At 36.8% G+C, this 10,906-nt stretch overlaps 2 protein-coding genes across 2 annotated transcripts in view; both read right to left on the bottom strand.

Annotated features, from left to right (window-relative positions):
* The window catches only part of LRRIQ4 (leucine rich repeats and IQ motif containing 4), a gene marked incomplete at both ends in the record, with an annotated part of 228,139 nt that overhangs the window by 82,662 nt on the left and 134,571 nt on the right, over window positions 1–10,906 (bottom strand). The window lies entirely within an intron of this gene.
* The window catches only part of PRKCI (protein kinase C iota), a 23,445-nt gene continuing 16,294 nt past the window's right edge, over window positions 3,756–10,906 (bottom strand). Inside the window, exons 11-18 of the mRNA XM_082767212.1 lie at window positions 10,851–10,902; window positions 10,109–10,244; window positions 9,762–9,849; window positions 8,598–8,723; window positions 8,416–8,495; window positions 7,302–7,391; window positions 6,891–7,006; window positions 3,756–6,335 (exon numbers count right to left, since the gene is read on the bottom strand). Of these exons, the coding sequence (XP_082623338.1) occupies window positions 6,248–6,335; window positions 6,891–7,006; window positions 7,302–7,391; window positions 8,416–8,495; window positions 8,598–8,723; window positions 9,762–9,849; window positions 10,109–10,244; window positions 10,851–10,902 (776 nt within the window). The 3' untranslated portion in view covers window positions 3,756–6,247. The remainder of the gene's footprint in view (window positions 6,336–6,890; window positions 7,007–7,301; window positions 7,392–8,415; window positions 8,496–8,597; window positions 8,724–9,761; window positions 9,850–10,108; window positions 10,245–10,850; window positions 10,903–10,906) is intronic.

Consider the following 10,906-nt stretch of genomic DNA (forward strand, 5'->3'; position numbering starts at 1 on the left):
AAGTATAAATCCCTTCCATTCCACATAGGCCAAAGTAAAGATAAAAGCTTCCTAAAAACTGCAACCACGATTTAATCATAGGGAAGAACACAATTAATGGAGAAATATTTTTTTTTTCCCTTTAATACTCTACTATTTGGCGTTTTCCAACCTCATTTTGTTTCTCTATTTTTATTGTAGATCACTAAAGATTGACTCAGCCCTTCCTCCGGGAGCACTTATCATAATAGCTATTACCATTATGAGAAGCGCCTTTTCCTTCCCTACATTTACCCTACTACTTGCCAGACTCAGTCCTCTGTAGCAGCAGAATCGCAGCTGAAACGTCTGCACCTGAAAACATCAGCCTCTACGCACTCTGAGTTTCATGAACTGGAAGCTGATCAGGACTGATAACTTTGTACTTTCCAGCCACTTGACATGCACCGCAAATAAGATTTGTGTATTTAAGGAAGTTTCACAGATGTTGGTCCATAAAACTACTCTTGGCTCATCTTTGCATCTGACTGCACTTGATCTAATTTAGCAACGCACAGTAATTAATAAATACCAGTCATTCCACCTCAACATGCAGTTTGATACCTACGTTTGTTGTTTGTACATTTCAAAGCACAGAAGTGTTATAAATATGTTTAAATGAATTCTAGCATTGTGCAGTGTGTAGTAAGCACCCTGGTACTTCTCATAAATGCTGTTCTTTAGCCTGCAGCAATGCAGAATTACATATGACTGTGCAAGCATTGGCTTTCTTTTTGGCTGCTACATCAAACACTGCTGCTACATCTGCAGCATTTCCAGAATGGAAATGACAGAAAATAGTAAAATTAATGATTCTGTAGAGGGATTTAATAAACATTGGTAATTTTCTCTGTTTAAACAGTACAAGAGATTCCAGCCTTACATGCAAACATGAACTGTTTTTGCCCAGGGTAGGGAGGATGCGTGCCACTGAGGGGGATACAAGCAAGCTGCATGTGGGTGGATATTACATCTTTTATTAGACCTGCTGATGTAGGAAGCTTAGGAATTCAGCATCATCATTTCATTTGGGTTTTAAAAGTTCTGCACATTTTCCATTTCAAATTGCAAATCCTGGTAACCATTGTGCTGTAATAATGTTGCTATAGAGCTACAATAATTAGGCAACATAAGAAAGTTTCTAGGTAGAGGACTGTCTAAAGCAGGTTAACTCCACCTACAATTTTTACCGTGGACTGTGCAAAACAGATCCAAAAGGAACTAAAACCTGAGTTACAAACCCTTGCAAGATATAATCAACTGCAATAGCAGAGCATGGGAGGGATCTGGCTTTTGTTGCTAACTGTTCTGAATTTTCAAATTCTTCGGAAACTTACAAAATTAACGTTTAAAGTTGTCTTAAAGTGTAATTCACAAATAGCACCCTCACTGCTAGGTTTCAACACCTTTGGTTTAAAACCGAGGCAGCCTGTACAGAGTTTTTGTCTTTAAAGTCAGCTCTAAGGAAGAACAGTTATTATTTTTTAAAAAGTGATTTTTTCCTTTTTAATTAAAAAGTGACTGCAGAAGTTTCATTTTTCAGTTAGAGTAAGAAGTGAGGCATATATAACATATGGTAAACCACAAGGCTTCCCAGAAAGTATATAATTTATTTCATACATCTCTAAAATACCACCAAGCAGGACACATGCAAAAATACAGGCCTCCAAAATACCATAAATCAAAAAAAGTATGTTTCAAAAAAGAACAGGTCCTGCCCTCCTCACACACATACCTCTTTTTGTTCCTTGCAGGCCACCTTTGGCAGTCTCTTGGGTTGATCCCTTGCACCTCTTCCACTCACGCACTAAGAAGAAGAGCAAGCGAGACAAACTAATCTGCATTTCTAAGTGCAAATAAAAATAAGTCCTCTAAACAACTGCGTATAAAATGAAGTGCCAAAGAGCGTATTACAGCAAAATGAAATCATCTTTCAGTTGAGCTGGTTAACGCAGGCAAAAACTTGTTTGTCACACTGCTAAGCATGTAAAGAATTTTGTCACAGTTTAATGGATAAGATTTAAGTCGTGTATTTACAAACAAGCTTCTGTTCTGACAAAAGGAAAAAGCAGTGTATTTTTAAGAAGTGTTCCCATATAGTCTCTAAAGTTGCAAAAGAGGACAATTCAACACTGACCGGGGGAGGGAAGTGTTCTCTGTAAAAATGTGCATGCTACTGTCTTCAAAGAAAAAAAAAATATTTTAGTGGCAATTTTAATGGCAAGTTGTAGTACTGAAGAGCACTCAATATATTTGTGAAACCTACTACAAGAGATTAATACAGACGACATGCTGTATTAGAGAAACCCTATTACACCTCATGTTGCAGAACTCAAAAAGCTGATAGATTTTAGCATGATACACATCTTACAGAACAAGTTACTTTGAAAACAGTTATGAACAAATGCTGTATATAATAAAAATTGTGAAATATGACCTAGTTTCTGCATCTAAAATCACGGTCAAAATTTAGGTGTTTAGCTCAATGCTTCAGCACCCAAAGTATGAGGGATCTAAGCTCAGCCACTTGGTTCAAGCTTAGAAGTCAAATGCCTGCACAACAGATTTCCAGTTCTATTTCTGTCTGAAAAAGCCCACCGCCCACAAAAAGATGAACAGGTCCAGGAGACGGATGCTTCCCTAGCTTTAATCATCAATGATTAAATACGTAACAGTCAGATCACACATCAAGTGTGACCCTCAGATTCCTTTAACACAAACAAACAAAAAAAAAAAATAAAAAAGCACCCTAACTGAACTCCTCAAGAAAACACAAGACATGGTAAAATTTCCTTCTTTTGAAAGGGGCTCCAAGCCCCAACTCCTTCCTCTCAGGAAAATACCATGAATCATATTCAATTTCAAATACCTTTCTTGCTTAAATTGCTTTGCGAACCTCCATCGAGGAGTGAGAATGCATGGTTAGCAGTTATCAAGCACATACAGCTGATGCAAGCTATTAATTTCTTCCATAGAGTGTCTTAACATAAACAATTGCTCAGACTGAGCAGAGAGCAGTTGGCCACCAAACTGAACAGAAACAAGAAGCATGCGTGGGGGAAGGTCAAGTATTTAAGATATGCAGCCATCTGTATGTAGCATTTGTTTAGGACTACTGCTACATGCTTCTACTAAGAAGCCAGGCTGCAAGAGGAAGTCTCTTTTAAAATGCTTCTTAAGATACACAGCAGGCATTAATATACAGATATAATAAAATGCTGCATCTGTAACAGGGTATGAGCAAAGTGCCCTTGCCACAGTGTCAGAAATCTGAGAATATGTGGGGAGCAGCGAAAGAAACAGAAGTCAGACGAAGATAAGTGCAATGATGACAGCATTTCTCTGAACTGCAAATCCCCAGCAGCTGAAACGCCTTAGAAGCTCCAGCTGGAAAAGGTCCTTGGTCAAACAAGCTAGAATTGCATTTTAAATTTTACTTGAAGGCTTTTTTTTTTTTTTTTTTTGTATATGCACAGCTGACTGAAGCCTGTGTTAGTTTTGTTTCATCACTGGTGCTGGAAGGAAAGACAGAAGTGACACGGATGCTTTTTCTCTGCAGAGTGTGATGAATATAGGGCTGCTGAAGCACATTCGTGAGGGACCTGCATTCCAGTGTACAAGACATCTTTGGAAAACGTGGGCTGGCAGAGGTATATTGGATAGTTACGGGTCTTCCAAGGATCCCAAACAAATGCCAGAGTTTTGCAGTATTTGTTTTTGAGGTTAACACACAGAGGCCTAATGTAAATGTTTTATTTAAAGTAAAAATTGTGCACAAATAAAGGGAATGATTACACAACAATGTTCAAGACCACATTCCACATGAAACAGGAAAATAGTGACAATATTAACTAGCAGAGCACCTAAGAATCCAACTTGTGTACAAAAAGGTTAACTCCACATAAATACATCATGCTTCTGATGCAGACATTGTATTCAAAAAAACAAAGCCTACTGCCCTGAACTGTTTACACCCTACGTCCCTTCTGAATATTCATGACACTTGCTATATGCTCAACAGTGAAAAATAACTGTTAATATCATGGCACTTTGGAGAAAATTAAAGTTTAAGAATGGACTTACAGTCATGTAAGACCTTTGTAGTTTATCTCATTGACAATGGTTAGATATATAAATAAGGTATTCTTTTCTGTAACATTATCATTTTCTTTTGCTTTGAGCACAAATGACAGTGTATTACCCCATAACACTTCTGTGATGAACAGCAGAAATGCCCTTCCCTATGTAAAGCCATTTTACTTAATACCCCATATGAAATTAAGCCACTGTACAACATTTTTCTTGCTTGCTTTAAGTAACTTCCAAGTTTAATACCAATTAAGTCCTGCTGTCTAAACTAGTCACCCAAGTGTAAGAGTGAAAGGCTAAACACTTGATCACAATCTTAAAACTGCATGCAAGCAGTTCATTTCACATGAACTAACCACGCTGAAGTTACTAGCTGCTCTTTAGAAATAGGTTTACTCTGATAGTTTACATTTGAAAATACACAACTTGAGTTCAAGGGAACCTGACTTAACAGTGCAGAGGTTCAACGTTTCCCTGAAATTGAGGCCCCTCCAATCACTTCCCAGTTTTGAAAATTCAGTCCGATATTTGTTTCCTACTCATGTTGCGAAGAAAAGTATGAACCAAATCCCATACTATCAACTACTGTGCAATTGTGCAATCTCTCCCCCTGAAGCTAACGTGTAAGTGAAAAAATTCACCATAAGATTGGTGCTATGAATTTACAGTTTCACCACACAAGGATTTTTCAAGGAGAGACACTGACTAAACAGAAATATTATTAAAAGCTTCAGATAAGGTTTGCTAATGTGTGTTTACAGACACTTAAATCTGCTTTCAGTAACACTCAGCCTGCCATACAGCTCTTATTTATATAACACAGATTCTTTTCTTCAATATCTCTTAATCCCTTTTCCCAAAAATACAAAATAAAAATAAAAAAGTGATACATTTGGCATTTCTTCAGCCTAAGACATTCAAAACTATTCCTCAAACATTAAAAATAAGCCATGCTGTATATTACACTGTTTACTAACGTGAAATGTAAGAAATATACCTCCCAAAAGTCCTAGTTTGAACTGTTCTATTTATTCCGATTGCTTTACTATTAGATTTGAGTTTACTACCAACATGTAAGGTTTGATTTTGATTACAAATTACTGTCTATAAATGGAAAAGTTAAGGGAGTCATTGTGGACAGCACCTATTTTTTTCTAGACGTGCTTTTTCCACCGGCAACAGTATGGCAGTGAGATTTAAAATAAAAAAAGGGAAACAATGCCCTTACCTAGGCCATAGCTGTAGTGTATGCAATTCTAATACAGTAAGACAGAAACTGTGAAAGCAATAAATAATAGTATGAGGTTCTGCACTCTTCAGTATTAGCTGCCCATTCCTGCTAAATTGCACTCTACTAATTTTAATTTTTGAAGTATTAATTGAATTCCACTTACTTAAACTGACACTGAATACCACACAACCCTCACTGAAAGGGACAGGCTCAGAAAGGCACTCTGTATCAAACTGCGTGCAAATCCTTGTATATCATTTTGGAGTGAAGCCTATTGATTCTAATACTGAGTTAATCAACTCCTTTAGGACAGGATCAATATACTCTATGAGAACAGCCATTCTTGACCTATTCAGTTAAAAAATCTGCTTTCCTTACTGTCATTTAAATCTGAAGGGCAAATGTAGCTGTAAGATGGAGCTGCAACTTCGACATCTAAGGAGAACAGGGCTATCATACATTTAGATTTAGAACTACAAAAGTCATGAGGTCTTACTTGTCTTGCTGGAAAAATGGAAGTCCTTTAATGGTATTTTATTACTTCCCCTAATGCAATTTGTATTCTTAAAGCAATAAGAAAACTTTCCTTTATCAGAACACTGTATTGGCAAAGTATACAGCCAGATCCCATTGTTCAGTCAGGAACCCCAGAGACCAACGTCCATATTAAGAATCAAGTTTGGCAAGACTGCTGGGAAGTTTACATTTTAAATCTTCTGGCAGCCCAAGGTTCAGCACGACGACTGTCCCAGATGACAATTAATACAAAAATTACTGACTAATCCACACTAGGTGGCAACGGTATGACGTTTTGTTATTCATTTTTATGCAAGTGCATTCAAATGAAGAGATGTTTATCCATGCAAAAACAAACAGAGTAACAATTGGCACAGTCCAGAAATGGAGAATTCAGACACATTCCTCAGCTGACATCAAAAGAGGATTTATGTATTCAAAGCCTTCAAATTCAGACTGGTCAATCTTCTTCACAATATCACTATTAAGATTAAAAAAAGTTGTTAGCTCAACAAAATTCAAAAGCAGCAAGATTAGCTGGCAGTTCGTCTTAAAAACATAGACCTCTACAATAGACTGCAGTTGAGAACATCCCCCTTTCTTGCTTTTGACCCTCTCTTTCCTTGTAACTTTTTTTCTAGCCCCTGCGACAGTGACAAAACCACTCGGGAGCAATATTCGAGAAACAAAATGCAGAAATAAACCACACAACAAAACAGGTCTTCTCCTTCACGTGTTAGTTTCTTTCAAGTGATACCATTAAAACTTGTAAAATAGCACTTATTCATCCTTTCTTAAACTAAAATTCTTTATAGTAGCTTTCCAATTGCTGATTTTTACATCGTACAATAGCACAATATTGAATCCATCCACTCTGAGCCTACTATGAGGTCACACAAGAATTTTCCAAACTAACACAAGAAATAATTATTTACTGCTTTACATACACCCTCTGTACTATAGATACAGCTATTCTATGAAGTTATCTAACTCCTTCAATGACTTATCAAAATGTCTTAAATTCTGTATTACTTACTCATCATCTGGAGTGAGCTGCACAGGTTCATTGGTGAATTGGGAATCAAAGTTATCCAGACCAAATTCTCCAGATATATTTGGTTTAAACGGAGGTACCACTTGCTTTTGCTCCATCTAAGAATAAATGCATTTAGTGACACCAAGAATGAGTTACAACCTACTGAATTATCTTTAAACGAGGCTGGAAGTTACCCTTAATTTTCTTTTGTATGCTTTCTATGAGCATTCTATTAAACTACCGTACTTACAGTACGTAAAAAGAATTAAAAGGTTCTGTATTATGACTATGGTACACCAGTTACGAGCTTACAGTTTTTGAAAGTTTTTTTCTTTGTGGCATCCCATACAACAAAAACAAGTTATCACTGCGTACAAAGGAAGTAAGTAAGACCAACAGGTATTCACATACCAGGTCCCAATCAACGTTGCGAAAGAATGGATGTCCCTGGATATCTGCAAATCCTGTTTGAGGATGGCAGCCTAAACGCTCTTTTGGATCCTGTGCAAGAACAAAAATATTTCTAAATTGGTGCCACAGCCTACATGTGAATAAAAAGACACACATTATGAATTCTGTGAGATGTTACGAATTGTTATGAATTCTGTCACAAGGAGAACGAAGTTAACATTATTTATTTTGGAAAATGTTCCAATTTACTGTCTGAAACAGGCACAAATATATGGAAGCCTATAACTGAATTGTATATAAACAGCCACCCCATCTATCCTCATTTTTATTTGGACCTGTTTAAACGTACTGTCATCTAACCCAGCTCTGAAACACACAAGTGAATTTGACTCTTCCCTCTCAATACGCAGATTGCCTATGTGAGGCAATTGCACTGGGATAGCAACTGCAAGTTCCTGATAAATACAGCTGAAAGATTATTTTAACAAGTCCTTCCACTAGGAGGCTGTAACACTACAGCTCTCAATACAGGAGGACAGGAGGAAGCTGCAACAGAAGCAGTGTTCTTAAACAGTATTACCTTCTGAGTAATTTTAACCAAATCTGGTTTCTCCTGCTACTCTCCCCTGACTTCTGCAACTCACTAAATAAAATCCAGCATGTGCTTAGACTAATCCACTGCCACGGATGCAGGTTTTGACTATCAGGCTAGTTAACTATCAGCAAATAGCAAGTGCATAGTGCCTCTGCATTTTCCTCAAGGAGGACATCAGAAGTTGTCAGAGTGATTTGCTGAACTCCTATTTAAGTACCCAGACTAATCTGGTACAGTTGTCCAATTCCTCAAGTTAAAGAAATTATTTAGAGTATTTCTAAACCTTTTAATTTGAAATTTACTCTCAACTCCAGACTAAGAATCTAAAACTTCAGGTTCTAAGAGAAATATCTAACACACATTTCCCAGCCCCATTAAAATTCTGCAATATGTCCACACCTTTTCTACCCTATCTCTGTGTACAGTAGATAAGGTACATCTGCTACACAACAATTAGTCAACAGGTTTTAAAAAACAGCTTCTCTTGAGAAGTCTCAAATTGTCTGATTTAACTCTTACCTTATTAAGGAAACTCTTTAGAACACCTGCTGCTTTAACAGAAAGGGATCGGGGAATTCGGATCTGTTTTTCCAAAATTACTGCAAGAAACCAAGGTTCACATCAGCCTTTGCACCTTTAAAGTTAGATTAAAGGTAAGTAGAGACAAAGCACTAAAGTATATGAACATTCATTGTACTTACCTTGAAATAGATAGTCTTCTGTGTTCTGATCGGGATTGTCTGAACTTCCAACAATATCGAATGGTGACCTGCCTGCCATCATTTCAAACATAAGTACCCCAAGTGCCCACCAGTCTACGCTGAAGCCTAGAATTCACATGAGAAAATACCGATTAAGTTTTTTTAGAGCAAAAATACATTTTTAGGGCTAAAGCAAGACTTGCTTTAAGAAGAATTAGCTCAGAAACTTAAGTATCAATTAAATTTCTGATTACATAGTTCTGTGTGACCTACTGAATAGAGGAAAGGTAACAGCTGTAACAGACATTACTTGGTTCATTGGGTGCAGGGTAAGAAGGAATGCCGTACAAAGAAAAGGAAACTCAGCAGGTTTAAAGGTTGGTGTTACAACCCTGAAGTCTTAGATTATATATAAGCTTAGTCATTGCTAACCAACAGTGCATTATCTGAGGCGGGGGAAGGACAAGAAGGAAGTACATGGTTCTTAATAGTAGCAAGACAGTCATTTATGGAGATGAACATAGCTATATTGTTATGCACTGCTAAAGAAAAAAAATGCAGCTAGGCTTAGACTGATATAGTCTGAAGTCTGTTAGATCAAAGATCTGCTTGGCACAGCACTGGAAGCTTAGGAAGAAAAGGTAATTAGAGGAAACATACATGGTAAACCCTTTGCCTTCTGTACTCTCTTATCTCGTTTCAGGAATCTTGTGGACTTCCTGAACAAGCAATTGCATAGACAATTTCATTTTTTTAAACACTGAACATTGTGAAAGGGATGTCCATTATCTAAGCCCTTTGCAATACATTTATTACTATACATTTATTACGATCACTGCTGCCAAATACAAAGGTCCAAAAATGAACACAATTCAAGACAGCAAGTAAATATTTAAGAGTATATAAAATAGTTATAAACAAGAATAAGTTTAGAAGACCCATGCTATTCTTCAAGATTGGTAAAAAGTTACGATGTGGGAGGCATGGTGTCTCGTTTGCTTGGTGTAATGTTTCCTGTCTTTGAAGGGTTTTTTCACTCTTTCAGAAAGAATGTTGAGTTAAATGGATCAGGTATGTGATGGAGATTTGTATGTTCCACTGCCAAACAACTTGAGTAAGAGATAAGCCAAATGTTATACAAGAGCAGTGAAAAATGCAACTTACCATAATCCTCCCCCCGAAGAATTTCAGGAGCAATATAGTTTGGAGTTCCACAGAACGTGCTAGTTATATCGCCAGGCCTCAGTCCTTCCTTTAAAAAAAAAAAAAAAGGATGGAGACAAAATAAATCTTAGGAAGAGATTCCACTCTCCCACTCCACTGAAGACTGCACTTGGAATTAATGCAAGTGTCCTGAATAAACTGCTTTCATTTTGAAATGAGTATACAGCCTATCTGCATGTGTATAAACAAATACTTGGAACCTTCACCATTTTATGTCTCTACATCTTTTAAATTAGAAAAATTTCTTAATTGTTGATTTTACTGGTTAGCAAGGAACTGCAGCTTACCTTGCACATGCCATAATCTGTGAGTTTAATATGCCCTTCAGAATCTAGTAGCACATTATCCAGTTTTAAATCTCTGTAGATTATCCCCCGTTCGTGCAAATAGTTCAATGCTAGGCTGATTTCAGCGGAATAAAACCTAGAGCAGAAAGAGATAATGATTACCCAAACGAACAAAAAAACAAACCACCAAATCTTGGTAGAATGATACTTTTCTAAATAGTATTTTGTGTATTCCATTGTAATTTTTCACCAGGTGAGTAGATAAGTTGTTTGTAATAATATAACCATTTCTATCCACAGTCACACACACACACACACTTTTTTTTTTTTTTTTTAAGTAATATTAATGTCTGGTGAAATCATTCTTTTCACCTCAACCTGAGATGAAATACATGCAAGAACTCAGCATTTGCCTAGACAGCTCTTCATGGTTGTTCTAAAAGAAACACATTACCATTAGATAATTTTAAAAATACCACATAAGTGTTTTTCTAGAAAAATCAGAATCAGATGCAGTCATCAACGTTAATGCTAATACAAGCAATTCTTAAGTGATTCCAATTATAGCTCCTTTTTGAAACAAAAAACATTGTAGCTTGCAGCAGTAAAATGAGGATGCAGTATCAAATTTATTAAATTCTTAAGATCTGGAGAAGGTTTGCAAGCTCACCACCATAATCTCTGCACTACTGCACTGTGTCAGAAAACCAATGGTTCTGATGAAATCTGCAATTAGACGTACCTGGCATGCTCCTCTGGCAGTTTTCTCTGCCTCTGCATGTGAAACATTAGGTCTCC

Source organism: Aythya marila (assembly GCF_965140915.1).
Source record: "Aythya marila genome assembly, chromosome: 9".
Lineage (NCBI taxonomy): Eukaryota > Metazoa > Chordata > Aves > Anseriformes > Anatidae > Aythya > Aythya marila.